Source organism: Pyxicephalus adspersus, chromosome 5 (genome assembly GCF_032062135.1).
Source record: "Pyxicephalus adspersus chromosome 5, UCB_Pads_2.0, whole genome shotgun sequence".
Lineage (NCBI taxonomy): Eukaryota > Metazoa > Chordata > Amphibia > Anura > Pyxicephalidae > Pyxicephalus > Pyxicephalus adspersus.
The window spans coordinates 1,659,205-1,676,305 of NC_092862.1; the positions used below are offsets into that span (position 1 = coordinate 1,659,205).

Genomic DNA, 17,101 nt, shown 5'->3' on the forward strand with positions numbered 1-17,101 from the left:
TGCCATCATGTGTCTATCCCATCTGATACCTTTCTTCCATCACCTTTATATCTTGATGGATCCTCTCCCCTTGTTCCTCACTGATATCACCAAGGTTTCTGGAAATGTTTGCATATGGAGATAGTGTACCTTTATGCTCATAGTAGCACACACATTTATAAAGTTTAGGAGTAAGTTTTGTAGCAGTTCTTCATAACTTTGTGCTTTATGGTTCCCCAAGAAGTTCCTGACAACCATACCATAGCTGTGCCAGGCAGAAGCTTCAGTATCAGTCATGTAACTTGTGAAATTTCTATCATTTATCAGTTTCTGAATCTGGGGTCCATAAACGACTCATTTTTTATTTTTCAGTACTCGGTCCAGAGAAGAATCTACAAATGTATTTGCAGCAATCACCGTCCTTGTTCAGCGCTCTAACAAATTGCTTCATTAATCCCAACTTTATGTGTAGTGGGGGAGAATGATTTATTGTCAGCCATTGGCTCGGTAATGATGATCGCTGCACCTTTTTCATGTTTTCCCTTGGAGGCCATGTCACTTTTTTCCAGTGATCCTGTTTTGCTCTACTATCCCACAAGCAGATGAAACACGGGGACTTTGTGTATCTACTTTGTGTCCAAGTAGGAAGGTCACCATTATTTAAATCAACACATATGGACCATTGGTATTCATGATAGAAAAGCTTTTGTAAGATCATTCTGATATTTTTCTTTTAGGTTTTGTGACCAATTGGAATTGATGCATAGCAGTTGCCATTATGCAGTAAAACAGATTTCAAACTTGGAGTGGAACTGTGTATGTAAAGCGGCCAGTCTTCTGCTTGGTATTCTGGTCCTCCCATATGGGCTAGTAGTCCACGGATTTTACAACAGTACAGAAAGTCTCCATCTTCACTGAGATATGGTCGGAGTGTCACCTCTCTTGTCCTATATAGCGTTATTTTAACTTCCGGTCTCAGACAGTTCTTTTCTTTTAGCCTGGATGATAAAAGTTCAGATGATTGTTGTGACAGACTTAGGACACATATTAAATCATTGAGCTCTTCTTGGGAGAACTGCTGGTTTGATGAAACACTTCCTTCATATTCACTTCCACTGCTAACTCCTGGATTACACTCCCTGTATATCCTCCATGTCGGATACAGGAATATCCGGGACTGAACACTGCTATGGGAACATCAGCACCATGCGGCACAGGTCGTCTTGCTGATTCCAAATCACCGTACTCCCACTTGTCTTTCTTATAACGATTGAAACCTTTTACATTCATTGCACAGAAATAATCATTATGATGATTTTTGGGCTCTCGCTATGCCATAGGTACACCAAATTTCAAATTTTTCAGTTTTCCATTTTTCCACTTGACTTAGACAAGTTTTGCATACCATATGGGGAGCCCAATACTTATCTTGGTCCCCCAGTTTAATACCAAAATATGCAGGATATGCTTGTTTCACAAATCCTGTAATGTTTCTATCTTGTATCTATTGTTTTTGCTGAGAATATTCCCCACAAATGTAGCAAAATACATTAGGGTCATTTAAACAAGTTCCTCTTGAAGAACTCATATTTCTAAAAAAAATGAAAAGAAGGCAAATAAGAGTTTCATGAAAATAATGCTACATTTAATAAATAAATTGCGAAACATCGATGTAAATAAAGATTGATAATAATATGCTGTGTTAACATTTGTTGTTGGTAAAATCGTCTATTACAAATCCTGTATCACAAGAACTAGAGCCAATTCAGTTAAACTGATGTCATTTCTGAAACCAGCAGACCTAAAATAAACGAAACATTTAAAAAAAAATCCTTGGCAAGTGAAAAAACATTTTTATTTTGTTGATCTCCCACTCGCTTCATAAATAAGCTGATGGAGTAGCAGCAATTGGCGGCTATCAGGAGGTGCAACCTACCTGTAACTGCCACAAAGACCACATGAAAACCTGATTACAGTGATAAACTAAGAAGGCCCAGTTGGGCTTTGATAGTAATGTTTATGGCTGGCATCTGCGATAAGACTTAAGAAAAAAAAGGTTTATAGACAGGCACTTTTATAGTTATATTACCAGGACATAATGGTGAGATGAACAACAAAACAGACTTGAATCCTTTACGTTTGCATAGTCAGATTTATTCAGAGGAACCATTGAAGAGTGATTGTTACAACAGCATAATACAGCACAGTAGAAAATGATGATGGAGCTGGCTGGCTGTGTTATAAGTCTGCCAATATTAGCTGTTGATTGCTGAGATGCATCAAACACCACCGTGTGCACAGAGCAGGGGAAGAATTGGCCTCCGTGCACAATCCATCCCGATTTGTAGTAATAATAAAAAAAACAATTCCTTAAGACCTAGAGAGTCCAAACCAGCAGGGTAGTCACTGTCTTCTGCCTCATTTCCTGGCCTGGTCATAGTTAGCATTAAACCAGTTACACGTCTCCTGGACCGCTGCAGGCATAAAACACAAAAGATTCAAAAACAACAAATTAAAACGTTTAATTTGTTCTTATTTAAATGTAAAAAGGATGCATATCTTATGTAAAAAGGAGTATGAACTTCTTTAAATCTAATCTCCAGGTCATATTAACCCTTCCTACCCTGATCTGCACACTTTTTTACATTGTAAAGCAAGATAAACAGTTCAGTACCCAGCTTCCTAGATATAGAAGACCCCGGATTAAAGTATCACTGACTATGGCATTAGGGAAATAAAAAGGACATTTTGAGGTCACATGGAGTTCCCCTCTATTATATGAAATCTGCACGGCTACATTTTACAGACTATTCATGGTGCCCCCTATAGGATGTAGAATGACTCACCTTGGTTAAATGGGGTAAACTTGAAGTTGGGGAGGTACTTCCTCAGCTTGCTGTTACTTGCTGTTTTTTTAAACTGCCCGTCAGACTTTGTGCTGTCAAACTGATGGAGAAGTTAAGTGGAATGATTGACAGTTAGAAATCCCCTCCCAATATCCCTTCTTCCTCTCCCATTCCATTTCCTCTTTTTTTCTGTTTCTGGTTTTGATCTTAAAAGCGGCATTAGTGGGTTTGGTTCTCTTAGGAAGAACAATGACAACTGAGGTAGCAGGTTTAAAAAAAAAAATAAAAATAATAATAAATAAAAAACCCACAAGAAGGTAAAGACGTCACTTCAAGTTAAATACACAATATGGCCAAAGAGTGGCCCCCATTACCTCAACAATTCCAATTCATCCCAAATGTGTTCAGTAGGGATGAGGTCAGGGCTCTGTGCAGGGCACTCGAGCTCCTCTACATCAAAACTGGTGACCCCATGTCTTTATGGAGCTGGCTTTGTACCCTGGGGCATAGTCATGGGGGAACAGAAAAGGGTCTTCACCAAACTGTGACCACAAGGCTGGAAGAGCACAATTGTCTACAATGTCTTTGTATGATGGGGGATTACCAGCTCAGCCTTGTGGAGTTGCTGCAAAGACTTCCTCTCTGCAACCTTCAATTCTTCCTTCCTTTATCCCTACCTGAAATCCCTTTTTTCCCACCTTTTCCTCCTTTACCTCTTCCTACCACCCCCTATTCCCCATAGCACAGAACACATAAGGATACGATCACTTCTCCCTTGAAGTCCATGGCGCCTACAATGCTCTCTGCAGCTTCCTTTATAGACACCTCGTCCTCTTCTCCCACTAGAAGACAAAAATACCATCACCGTCTTTTCCGATGAAACTGAAAGCTAAAGTGAACCTGTTACTATATAGATTGCAAAAGCGGGTTGAAACATAATAATGTGACCCAAACCAGTGTTCTCATCAGCCCCTTTTAGATGGGTGCACCACCTAGCACTTTCAATAATACTTACTGAAAAGTTGGGTTAGGGACAGGGCACTGGAAAGTTGGGGCATAACAGTAGGATGATAGGAAAATGGGACATACAGGTATTAAGGGGGTGGGTATTAGAAAGTTGGAAAAAAGTATGGGGGGGCTTAGAAAGCTGACAGACACCTACAGCTTCTTCCCCAAAAAAATGTCAGGGGAGAACACTGCATACACGGCACGAACACGGCAATAATAATATCAGCAAATAGGAGTCCGGTAGTTTCAATATGGTATTTGCCAAATTTAGACTAAAAAAAACATAAAAAGGCATTAAAATGTATAGTACTCGTCCACAAAATATCACTAAACATCTCAAAAAGAAAAAAATGTTTCTAAATGCTAAGAGTGTTTTATGTAACATTATATCATTCTGTACTGAGAATTACAGCAGAAAGGTATTATTAATATGTTGTATTTATTTAGCGGCAACATATTACGCAGCCCTGTACAAAGTCCATAGTCATATCACTAACTGTCCCTCAAAGGGGCTCACAATCTAATGTCCCTCCATAGTCAAATGTCATTATCACAGTCTAAGGTCAATTTTAGGGAGAAGCCAACTAACCTGACTGCAAAATTGCTGAATATCCAACAAAGACATGATATGATACTATATTGTAAGCTCTTCGGGGCAGGGTCCTCGCCTCCTGTATCACTGTCTGTATCTGTCTGTCACTTGCAATCCCTATTTAATGTACAGCGCTGCGTAATATGTTGGCGCTATATAAATACTGTTTAATAATAATAATAATAATATGATATGACAGAGATATCTCCTCACCTGAGAGTATAATGGGCTCCACTTCGTTATATTCCCGCAACACCCAGATGAAGAGTCTGGCCAGATCCTGGAAAAATCACAAAGTCACCGTTAGAACTGCAGTAGGCTGCGGATTCATCATTATCGCTGTTATTAAAGACACAATTAATTCTGAATATACAGCATTCACACTGCACAGGGACGTATAATTACCCCTTTCACCCATCATGTACCCCAGTTTTATAAATATGAATCTAAGCAGAGAAAATGATGTTCCCAAGTCCCAGTCCCATCCTCTCTATACTTTGCTGTTCCTATTATCTGATAGCAATTTCATCATTTTTACCAGATATCCGCCAGTAAGTGACTATCGGTTCATTCATTCAGGCGACTCACCAGTGAATAGATGAATTGTCGTCGTGGTTTTCCGGTGCCCCAGATTGTCAGTGGAGTTCCATTTTCTGAAATCAGAACAGCATTTGATGTTAATGTGGAATTGTTTCCTGATGTCAGATAAGAGTGAGGTGATGGGACAGGAAAGAAGAATAATGCTGCTTAGAGATGGGGGTGTTAGAATCACAGTGAATATATTGCCTTTGGGGCCCTGGGCTGCTTTCATATCACGGGCCCCGCTGTCAGTGTAATAAAGGTCATTGCATGCAGGCCATTGTGTATTCAGGTGCAGGTAGCGTGCATGTGCTGTTCATGACAATTTGATTATTTCAGCAAACATGAATCTTGCAAAGCTGACACTGATTTTCCAAACATCTTCACATCTGCAAAACGTTTTTCTATCCCTATGACATCTGGGGCCCCTGGCAGCCACCCGTTTTGTCCTTGACCATAACCTGCAACTTGTTTTTGTTTGGAAAATTCCCAACGCTTCAACCTCACCTACCCGTCTTCTTTTGTTTTCTAAACCCTCACTACCATTCCATATCCCCCTCCTATTGTGTGATACTTCCCCCACCTCCTAAATTGTAAGCTCTTCGGGGCAGGGTCCTCTCCTCCTGTATCACTGTCTGTATTTGTCTGTCATTTGTAACCCCTATTTATTGTACAGCGCTGCATAATATGTTGGCGCTATATAAATCCTGTTTATTAATAATAATAATAATAATATTAATGATAATACAGCAATATCTGGAGATGCCATAGAGGGGCGTGTGGCCTAGCTAGGGGTTATCTCATGACAGAGGCTAAAGCTACGTATACACGTCAGATTTTTATCGCCCGATAATCGGCATCGGCCAATTATCGGGCGAAAATCTGCTGTGTGTACAGTCGGTGTCGTCCATCGTCCGGACGACCGACCTGCCAGATCCACGGACGATGGACGACAGCCGATCCTAATGCAAGGGAAGGGGAGAGCGCGCAGCAGGGTGCTGCTCCGTCGCTCTCCTCCTCCCCTCTCCATAGAGCATGAACGGTGCTGTATGTACAGCACCGTTCATGCATCGTGCACTCCCTTGTCGTTGGAAAGGATTGTGAAAGATCCTTTCCAACGACAAAAATTGCAAGTGTGTACGCAGCTTAAGCCATACTTTACATACAATTTACCACAAGCAAAACTAATCCCATATATCTATAATATAATTTATTCTCATTTCCATTGATCTAGATACCAATACCATCAATATCCAAACACAGATGGTTAAGCCACCACCCCTGAAGAAGCCAAACTAGGTGAAACGCGTTGGGTGCAACCAATAATACGATCATAGTGTTTTGTAATTAAAGATACCTTAATCTATTCTCTGTATATGACATGTTGGGTTGAACTATGTCTAGGGCCATTTATGGCCACTTCAAAAAGTCTGTGGATTATGCACCTTATGTTTATGTGATTTATACAAATGCAACTAAAGGCACCTTTGTATATCCTATAACTATCTTAGTTGCTTTATGTATATCGCTGTATCACTAATTTGTTTGTTTTTGTATGACAAATAATTGATCATCAATACCTGTAAATTGATGAACTACCAATTTATATATTCAATATAAGTTTTTGTTTTGTGCAAAAAACCCTGCTTTCTTCTCTCTCATTCTTATTGTACTATTTGTCCGATATTAAGTGTTTGCACACAGTTCACAAAATAACTCATGTACCCGAAGCTCCTCACCATAATAACTATTGATCAGTTTTGGCCTAGCTAGGGACCTATGAACAATCAGAGTACCAAACTCCAGCCAGGGATAGAAACCCAGACACAGACAGCGGCACATGGGGGTTGCTCACGTTTAGCCAGATACACCTTGTGAATAAGCCCCGGCAGGACATGTCCATCCTCTATGTTGAAGTTGTCATAGGGGCCAAAGACGTTAGTGGGGATGACGGAGGTGAATTTGCAGCCATGCTGCTCATAGTACGCCCTGGCAAGGAGAAAATAACATCATTACAATGCATATAAATATCCAAGTGCAGAGCCATAATGTAGAATGGAGCTCCCCAATAAGGAGATTACCTCTCGCTTATTCAAGTGGCACCTTTTTTTGGTTAGTGAAAGGAAATCCCCCCACTGGGGACACTGCAGACAGCAGTAACATTGATAAAAGGGGGCCAAATGACGGAGTCTATGAAAGAGCCCCTCAACCTGATACTTACCTTGCTCCTTAAGATACCTGGAAATCATGTGACTTCCTCCCACAATGCAATTCTGGGGTCTAGAAGCTAACCGCTAGGCAATGTCACTATTGGTGGGTTTAGTTCTGTTTGAACCCTGCTACTTCTGCTTTTCCCAAGAAGATGGAGAATGAAATGGGAGCAGAGACTGAAGGACCGGTATGGCTTAGTCTACACAGACTGATTCCCCAGCATTTAACCTGAGGCTTTTAAAGCCCATGTTTGAAGTCCCCATGCATTCCAATGGGCTAATTTACACCAGGACGTTTCCTTCAGGTACGTTTATGAGCTTTATCTTAAACTTTGCTTGCAGAGTCAACTTGGGAAAACGCTCAAAAACGCTTGCAAACGCTCCTATTGAGCTCAAGCAATTTTTAGGCTTTTTATGAAAGATTTCATTGAAAGCAATGGGGACTTTTATAAGTGTTTTTAGCAGGACTTGAAATCTAGAAGCCCCCTTTATTAAGGAGACTCCCAGATCTCCACCACTTCACCCTGGGAAATGAGTACAGGGGTACATAAAACCCCTTTACTCATTCCCTGAAAGGGTTAAATTATGTGTAAAAAATAGGACGAGGCTTTATTGTTAAAATATTTTATTAAATGTATGTGTGTTTGTGTAACTAAACTTTCTTTTTACAGGTTATCCCAATGACAGGATGATTTTTATGGCTGCAATCATGACATGAGCGGAGCCATGGGAATCCTCCTGACTGTGAGGGATCCCCGGGGCACTAGGGGTTAAATGAGGACAAGCCTCTCCATTTACCTGTAGTGCTCTGTGATTGGCTGAGGTTTTCTGTTTCTCAGCCATTCATCAATAGACTTGAATGGGGAGACTTGTCCCCATTCATCTCTAGTGCTCTGTGATTGGCTGCGAAATAGGAATCCCTGATGACAGCTCAAGCATCATCAGGATTTCCCTTTCCTCAGGCAATCAGGGAGCAGAGCAGTCAGCAGAGCTTTACTATGCTGACAGCTCCGCTCCCCTGATTGCTCCCCCAGCCCTAAAGAAGCTGTGACATGTATTACAGATACACAACATGTCACAGCTCCCCTTCTGTCCTAACCCTTTTAGGGAATGAGAAAAGGGTTGTATGTACCCCTGTACTCATTCCCTGAAAGGGTTAAAAGTAAACATTTTATAAACGTTTTTGTGTTTGTAAAATTGTGGCAAATCGCAGTAAAACACGTCATAGTCATTTATAAAAACGTATACAAAAGTGGTAGGAACCTTTTTATGCCATTTCTGTCATTTATGTCCATGTAGAGCCAGCCTTAGCGGCTCCCCTCCAAATCTCACCAGTACTGCCTGTGCTCCAGCAGGGGGAGTCCAGGAGCTCCAAGCTCACCTGTTTTGGACGTCGATCATCCTCTTGGCGTAGGAATAACCAAAGTTGGAGCTGTGGGGGGGTCCATTGTGTATCTGGGGGGAGAGTGGACAAGGAAGCAACATGTAAACATTCTATATAATACAGACATGTTATAAAGTATCAGCAACCTTCCCTGAAATTCTGGTCCCCTATTGGAGGAATTAAAGTCCTAAAAGACAAGGCTTAGATTGTAAGCTTTTTGGGTCAGACTACTCCTCCTGTGTCACTGAATGTCTGTCATTTGCAACCCCTATCTAATGCTATATAAATAGTGTTTAAGAATAATTAATAAAAAGTCTGGACAAGTAACACTAACCAGCATTCAGGTGCCATCCAGCAAATTCCGCCATGTTAGGAAAATCAGGAAAATTTACATTAACATCACCTGAATTTTTTTTTTTTTTTTTAAAAAGAGTGCAGTGGGTAATTTTGTAAATTCCTCAACAGCATCTCAAGCTGTGCGGTTCTCAGACCACCAGTAGGGGGCAGCAAGGTGGCTATAGTAATGCTGAGACAATTGGCTGTCTGTATGTTCCAGGTTCAGTGATGGATGGAGCATTCCTTTAAGCCCCACCCACCAGCGAGCTAACAGCCCACCCTGATCATTTGCCTAAAATCAAATGAAGATTTGTAATGTGGGCGTGGCATATCATACCAGGGGTGGGGCCTAATTATACCTGGGACATTATCCAATTTTTTTTTAAAAAGCAGGAAGCCCCTCACCCCTCTGTCCTAAGACAGAATGGGAGCGCAGAGCATCCTGGGATACCCACATCATGCATCCCTGGTTTCTGGCTGCTCCTTCTGTGCATGCACGAGAAGGGGCCCTTTTCCTGCAATGGGGGGGGGGCATACAAAGTTTATCCTTGACTAGTGTTTGAAACATTTTTTTTTTCTTTTCATTTAAAAAAGTCTAAATGAGGGGTGTAGTTATAAATGATTCCCCTGTAAATTCACTTTAAATTCGCTCATAATTTTCATTTACAGCATTTCCTATTGTGACAGCTGTGCACTTTGCCAAGTGGCCACTAGGTGGCAGAACGAGTCATGGTTTTAATAGGAAGCGAATAGAGATTCTCAAGGAATTTCAGATGAATTGACAGGTGAATCATTTATAGATAGGGGCTATGTATACTGACACACTTACCATGGTCTCATCGATGGGGTAGGTGGTCTTGTCGGGGAAGATGCAGGTAGACAGGCAGGAGACCACTTTCTCCACCCCGAGCTCATACGCTGAGTGCAGGATGTTGTCATTAATATGGAGATTGTTCCTCTGGAATGCAGAATGAGGGGTTATTAAGGGGTTAAATTAGGTTATATGGGGTTATAAGGGGGTTATAAGAGGGTTATATGGGGGAGATGAGGCAGGTGATAAACACAGACTTATAGCACTCCGGCCAATCACTTTCTTGCTTTCCTGCCACAATTTGATTGGTTCCACTTATAAAGCTACATTCTCCTGGCAGATTCCTCGGCACATCGACAGAACTCTCTGCAGCAGGAAATTAAAGTTCCTGTAAGTCCTTTTCATTATTTATAGACAGGAGTTCTGAGAAATGTTTTTATATTTAATGTACAGTTCTGTTACCGGTCTCTACTCTTCCACTGAAGAAGCCAGTTGGCGAAACGCGTCGGGTGTGAATTGTATGTAGAGATTACTTTGTCTAGGTTTAGGGGCCGATATCTCGTGATACTCGATATACATACTTCATTGTATATATCTTACTGTTTGCACAATATTTATGTTTTGGAATTTATCTTGACTTCCTGTTCCAATATACAATACACAATAATTTTACCGCAAAAAAAACCCCGCTTTCCTCGATTCTTTTGGTTTATAATTTATAGCCACAGCCGGAGTAGAAAGGTCTGCCAGCACACTGCAGAGATAAACACTTACTCTCTGTGTACAAGCAGTGGTCTCCCTGCAGAGGTCTGACCCGCCTCTTGCTGAGACTGAGCTGAAGCCCCTCAAACAGTACAGCTCATTCTTTCTGCTGAATGGACGGTTCTAGCTCTGAATTGTCTGGGGGAGGGGGCATTTTGTACCCCTATAGAGGTCAGTGGGGCATTAATATACACAAAATAAAATAAATCATTTAATTCACACAAGATCCACAGACCCAGCCAATCACATGAGCCAATCATACAGCCAATCACACAGCCAATCGAGTGAGGTTCACATTCATCTTACCAAGAAATCCAGATTATACTTCATATTCCGGAACAGTCCACCCACCATTGCCGCCAGGTGAATTACATGGGTGGGTTTGTGCTTCTCAAACAAGGCGCGGGTGTCAGCGGCGCTCCTGTGGGGTACAAGAGAGGCGAAGATTTTAGGGGCTGATTTATTGAATGACAGCCCATAGGGGCCCATATTCTGCCATTGCAAAATTGGGCATCTTATTATACCTACAGGGAGGAGATACCCCCAAAAAGGGCCCAGGGGGCAGGAACTCCAGTTCCCAAAGGGCCACAGAGACTCTGGCCCCATAAGGCCCAGGGGGCGGAAACTCTGGCCCCAAAAGGGCCCAGGGAGCAGAAACTCCGGCCCGAAAAGGGCCCAGGGGGCAGAAACACTGGCCCGAAAAGGGCCCAGGGGGCAGAAACTCTGGCCCCAAAAGGACCCCGGGGGGCGGGAACCCTCTCTGGAACTCCCAATAGTAAAGCTGAAAGGTCCTTTAGCACCCAATGTAGACAAACTAAAGCGAAAAAGGGGATCCAAGATGGGTGGGGGACAGGTGGAACTTTGTACTCCAGCAGGTAGGACTGACAACACAGCTTGGGATTTTAGAGCAGCAGATGTAGCGTTGTCAGCCCAAACAGGAAGTGAGGAGCTCCCTGGATTTCTGCCATGTCAGCAGGTATTTTTCCATACTTGCAGCATTTGTAAGGCGATCAGACTATTATTTTATATATATATATATATCATATATTATTGTTATTATTATTGCAGGGATATAAAATGTACAATCTGCATGAGGAATCACACAACCCTGCTGTCTCCTCACTTCAGATCGGCATCTTTGGAGGCCACAAAGATCCATTCTTCATCCGGGCGCCCCTCGCCGTCCGCCACCACCTTCTCGATAGCTTTCCCCACCAGGCCGGAGCCCCCGGTCACCAGGATCTTCTTTGCTTTCTTCTCAGACATATTGTCTGCCCTGCAATGTTGGAAAAAGGCAAAATGGAGATCAAAGAACAGTGCAACGCTAAGCCCCGCCCAGTGCGCCAAATAATCTATCCTGCAAGATCAGCAACCAATGAAACTCCGCCCCAACCCCCCTGTGGACCAATGCTGCACAATGCAATTTTATACGGGGGGTCTGTGTTAAAACATTTTTTATATATGAGAGGCAGATCCCTCTATGGTAGGCGGAGCCTCTCTGTGCTTTCTGTGCAATGCAGTGACATCATAGCTGGTAGGAGGAGCTGAAAACATCAAGCATCCTGTCTCCAATAACCAATAGTTCTCATGCAAGCAGTGGGCTGGCTCCTCGTGGGAGGGGTTATGCCAAAATAAAAAATGCCCTATTGGATAGTCATGTGTGATTCTACAGGAGGGGGCGTTCCCAGAAAGCTTAGAGACCACCCTAGGTAACGCCCACATGTGATGCTGATCCTTTAGAATAGAGAAGCAAGGAAAAAAGGGGTGGGGCAATTAGGTTAGGGCTGCATGATGTCCTCCAGTATGTTAGTGGGAGGGGAGGGGTAACAAGGGGGGTAAATAATAGAAGTTTAGCTTTTACAGTTCTCTGAACACATTCCCTGTCTGTAATAATGACACATAAAATAATAATGATGCCAGTGCTGGGATTCTGCCCCATCCAGGCTGTGGATTTGCCCCTCCATGCAGTGCTGGACCCCGGTTGCCCCCCCACACACAGAGATCCATTAGCCGACACTACCTGCCATCCCTGTGCAGGTGTCACTGCTGTCTCAGTAGGTAAGTAGGCGTGTAGCCATCTGTTGTCCTTTGTGTGTGTACAGCTGCACTCCCTGCACACCGCCCTCCTCACACACTGCCAGCTCATCCGTACTGACACACCAGGCCATCAGCCAATCAGTGAAAAGAGAAGAAAACTTAATTGGTAAACGGGGTTTCAACCTTTAATTAATCTCCTGGCACTTCCTGTTACTGGTATAGGGTGACAACACTCTGTCCCTGACTCTGAGCTGTGTCCATGTGTTGTCACCCAGTCACATGAGCTCCTAATGGGGGCTGAGAGAGGCTGCACCAACACAGGGGACACCGGCATAATATTGTGTCACCGCCAGGAGATTTACCCTGAGAAATGCCAACTGGAGTGCTTGTAGACAGGAAGTGGCTGCAGAAGAGCAGAAGCACCGAGACTGCAATAATACACAGAGCTCCAACTGACGGACTACTACTCCCAGCATGCCCTCCAAGGAAGAAGCTGCCATAGCATGCTGGGAATTGTAGTTATGGTATCATAAATAAAGGGGGTGGGGCAGTGTACAACTGACACAGAGTTTCCTGGTGTTGCTAAAAACATCCTTCAATTTCAGTCTGCAGAAGCTGCATGGATGACATTATGGGCCGTTCTGTGCTCATAACCCCACAAATCACTTTTCCTAAAAGTCCATTTACAGTATGAAGTCAAGTTGCAGGCATTCCCTGCAACTGGCATTTTATCATTGCTGAAATACTTTCCAAAACAGCTAAAGAGCTACAGAAATAATCTGCCCTCCAACCTTCCTTTTAATGAAATCTACCTTTATTAAATGAAATCCCTTTATTAAATCTGCCCAACAGCCTCCCCTTCATTATATCTGCCCACCAGCCTCCCCTTTATTATATTTGCCCACCAGCTTCCCCTTTATTACATCTACCCACCAACATCCCCTTTAATAAATATGCCCTCCAGCCTCCCCTTTATTAAATCTGCCCATCAGCCTCCCCTTCATTAAATTTGCCCACCAGCCTCCCCTTTATTATATCTGCCCACCAGCCTCCCATTCATTATGTCTGCCCACCAGCCTTTCCTTTATTAAATCTGCCCACCAGCCTCCCCTTTATTATATATGCCCACCAGCTTCCCTTTAATTAAATCTGCCCTCCAGCCTCCTCTTCAGTCCTGCATAGTTGTACCAGCGTCTCTCCTGAAATGAAATTGCTTCTTCTGATTCCCCTGCACACTGTGTGTTTCCCACAGTGCACATTAGAAGCTGCAGCAAGTTATCTTATGCCTGCCTAATTTCATGGCTGTGGCTTCTTCTGATTCCCCTGCACACTGTGTGTTTCCCACAGTGCACATTAGAAGCTGCAGCAAGTTATCTTATGCCTGCCTAATTTCATGGCTGTGGTAAGATAGGTTACACAATGAACATGGTATGAATGTATTTAATATTTCCTATTGCATGGTATTGAAGGAGGGTCCAGAAATCATATTCAGATTTGAAATTATTGATTATTTAATGACCTCTGCATGGTAAAGCTTCTTACATGTGAGATATTTGCACTCAGCTTTGTACTTTGTACAGCTTCTGTCACTCTCCCAATATCACACAGAGTGAAATGTTTGGTGTACCCAATGCTCAGTGTACTCAATGCTCGGTGTACCCAATGCTCAGTGTACTCAATGCTCGGTGTACCCAATGCTCGGTGTGCCCAATGCTCGGTGTGCCCAATGCTCGGTGTGCTCAATGCTCGGTGTGCTCAATGCTCGGTGTGCTCCATGCTCGGTGTGCCCAATGCTCGGTGTGCCCAATGCTCGGTGTGCTCAATGCTCGGTGTACCCAATGCTCGGTGTGCTCCATGCTTGGTGTGCTCAATGCTCGGTGTGCCCAATGCTCGGTGTGCCCAAAGCTCGGTGTGATCAATGCTCGGTGTACTCAATGCTCGGTGTGCTCAATGCTCGGTGTGCTCAATGCTCGGTGTACCCAATGCTCGGTGTGCTCAATGCTCAGTGTACTCAATACTCGGTGTGCTCCATGCTTGGTGTACCTAATGCTCAGTGTGCCCAATGCTCGGTGTACTCAATGCTCGGTGTACTCAATGCTCGGTGTGCTCAATGCTCGGTGTGCCCAATGCTCCACCAAACAATGGAGGTCGAATTCCAATCCAGCTGCAGAATATTGCTTTGTACACAAGAAAGCTGAACAACAAACAAATCATAGGAACCAATTAAAGAGGTCCTGTCATTGGGAAATTAATGTATTATACTTATCAGTGCTGCCCCAGTAGAATCTTTTCAGTCCAACACGTCGGTGTCTGTGAGGTCACTTTTTGGGTCATTGCATCATTAGTGTAACCTTCATCTGATTAGATTTGGCCTTTCTGGTTTCTTCTTTCCTCCCTCATCGCCATTCTAATGAATATTTTACTGGGTCCTCTTTCTTTTCTATGCAATTCAACAAGATCATGGCTGGTGGGCGGAGTTGGCAGGGTGCTATACAGAGCTTCCTAAATGCATCCCAGCACCCGGCCTCAGTGCTCCTCTATGATGCAATCAGTAGGCCGGCTGTAGGGAGGAGTTATGCAAATACTGAAATGTCTTGATGGCTAGATGTCAATGTGGGTGTGCCCAGGCAGGCAGGATTTGCATAGGTAATGCCCATATATGATACTGAGCACTCACGAGAGGGCGGGGCCAGGGAAAGTCAGGCTGGGGAGGGAGGGGCTAGAAGTTACTGGACGTCCTTCAACCAGGAAATGAGGAGGGCTTTCTGACTTGCTGCAGTTTCTAATGTACATCATGAAAAGCTCACAGTGTGCAGTGAAATCAGAGTAAGAAATTTCAGTTTAGGAGAGGAGCCAGGACCACTGTGCAGGACTGAAGGGGAGGCTGGGTGCAGATATATAAAGAGGAAGCTGGAGGGGAGATTTAATGAAGGGGAGACTGGGGGATTTAATGGGCCTGATTTATGAAAGCTGTCTAAGGCTGGAGAGAATACACTTTCAGAAGTGAAGCTGGGTGATCCAGAAACCATGGAAAAGATTTTTTAAAAATAATTTGCTTTTTGCTAGCAAACATTTTGAATCCTGGACCAGATCCATTCCAGGTTTGCTGGATCACCCAGCTTTACTGATAGAAGTGTATTCTCTCCAGCCTTGGGGAGCTTTATTATATCAGGGCCAATGAAGGGGAAGCTGGAGTCAGATTTATAAAAGGGAAGCTGGAGGGGAGATTTAATGAAGGAAAGGCTTGGGGCAGATTTAAACAAATTCCTTGAAGTCTCTTGTTTAGGCATTCTCTATTATACGGTGACAACCCTCTGTCCCTGTAAACCACTTCTGCTCCCATGTTGTCACACAAGCTTTAAATGGAGACACAAGTGACCATTTCAATACACATTACCCAGATATGGTCCATTGTTGTCACCATAAAGAAAACCCCCCACCCCGAGGAATGCCATGCAGCCACCANNNGGGGGGGGGGGGGGGGACTGGCTGACAAAAGGCGGCAGAAGAGCAGCAATTCTCAAATGTGAGAATGTAAACTATGAGTACAAGGGTTTTATTTTTGTAAAATGCATTCTGTATGATACTCAGTGCAAAGTAAACGTCATTTGGGTATTTTATGGGGGCAGAGGTGTAAAACATTGTAATGGAGAAAAGATTTTCCTGGAAGGCGGAACAAAGGCGGCCGGTCGGGGAAACAATTGTGTGTGATGTAAAGTGTGATGCAGGACGATGATTGTGTCATTCTGAGTCCTGGATGACAAATGGACAGACAATCCTCCTAGGAGCCTCAGACTGACTGCTAGAGAATAAATCAGAACTCCGACCTCTCCTATGATGGACCCCAACCGGAGCCCCTGGGGACCCCTCTGCCTCCTTCTCTGCTTTATTGTAGCCGGTGAGTTTCATTTCATCTCCAAGTAATGAAAACTAATCTCATCCCAACATATTTCATATTACCAGTCCTTAGATGGGCTGGCTGCATTTGTTTTCTAATTGTAGTGTTTTTTCTTTATCTTCACCTGCCAGTCACACAATTCCTGTCCTGGGGTGACAACGCTGACTCTGCATGCTGTATCTAAGTGCAGTGTTGTCACCTTAGGACAGTTCCTGAGTTTGCACTACAGAATCTCAATGGATTTGTGTCATAATGCAGCAAAGCAGTGCTGGGCCCCCTGTATCTCTGGGCCCCATAGCAGTCACATGGTCTGCTATAGCTATGGTTACCCTCTTGCATATTACTAGTCCTTAGCTGGTCATTGGAGAAAGAGAAGAGTCATAGGAAGAGATCCTTCTTACATTGGTCATTGGGTAAAGATCCCTCACATTACATAGATAGGTTGAAAAAGGACACAAGTCTATCAAGCTCAGCCACTAGGGAAATAAACATATCTCAGATATAAAACCCTATAAGACATAGCTGATCCAGAGCGGGCAAAAAAACCTGGGGTACAATTTGCCCCAATATAATATAAAAATTCCTTCCTGATTCCGTGAGGCAATCGGATGTTCCCTGGATCAGCAGTCTCTGTTATCTTTACTTTAAATCCTTAATCC

The 17,101-nt window shown here is 43.4% G+C and overlaps 1 protein-coding gene across 2 annotated transcripts; it reads right to left on the reverse strand.

The window, feature by feature from the left end:
• Positions 1-2,111: 2,111 nt before the first annotated feature.
• GFUS (GDP-L-fucose synthase) lies at positions 2,112-12,926 on the reverse strand. 2 transcript variants are annotated; one of them, XM_072410555.1, is made up of 11 exons: positions 12,907-12,926; positions 11,631-11,783; positions 10,814-10,928; positions 9,764-9,892; positions 8,596-8,669; positions 6,860-6,993; positions 5,014-5,078; positions 4,639-4,705; positions 3,588-3,667; positions 2,826-2,925; positions 2,112-2,453 (listed from the first exon to the last, which is right to left on the reverse strand). In XM_072410555.1, the coding sequence occupies exons 2-11, from the start codon at positions 11,771-11,773 to the stop codon at positions 2,398-2,400; spliced, it is 963 nt and encodes a 320-aa protein (XP_072266656.1). In that variant the 5' UTR covers positions 11,774-11,783; positions 12,907-12,926; the 3' UTR covers positions 2,112-2,397. The 2 variants fall into 2 exon arrangements, with proteins under 2 accessions (XP_072266656.1, XP_072266654.1); XM_072410553.1 differs by lacking the exon at positions 12,907-12,926 and adding an exon at positions 12,528-12,648.
• Between the last annotated feature and the right edge of the window lie 4,175 nt (positions 12,927-17,101).

Bases quoted from the DNA above. Each gene is read 5' to 3' on its own strand.
- GFUS (XM_072410555.1), bottom strand. From the start codon at position 11,773: ATGTCTGAGAAGAAAGCAAAGAAGATCCTGGTGACCGGGGGCTCCGGC. The intron at 6,994-8,595 runs GTGAGCTTGGAG...TCTCCTTGCCAG, and splicing joins ATGATCGACGTCCAAAACAG to GGCGTACTATGAGCAGCATG. The intron at 5,079-6,859 runs GTGAGCAACCCC...TTCTGATTTCAG, and splicing joins CAAGGTGTATCTGGCTAAAC to AAAATGGAACTCCACTGACA.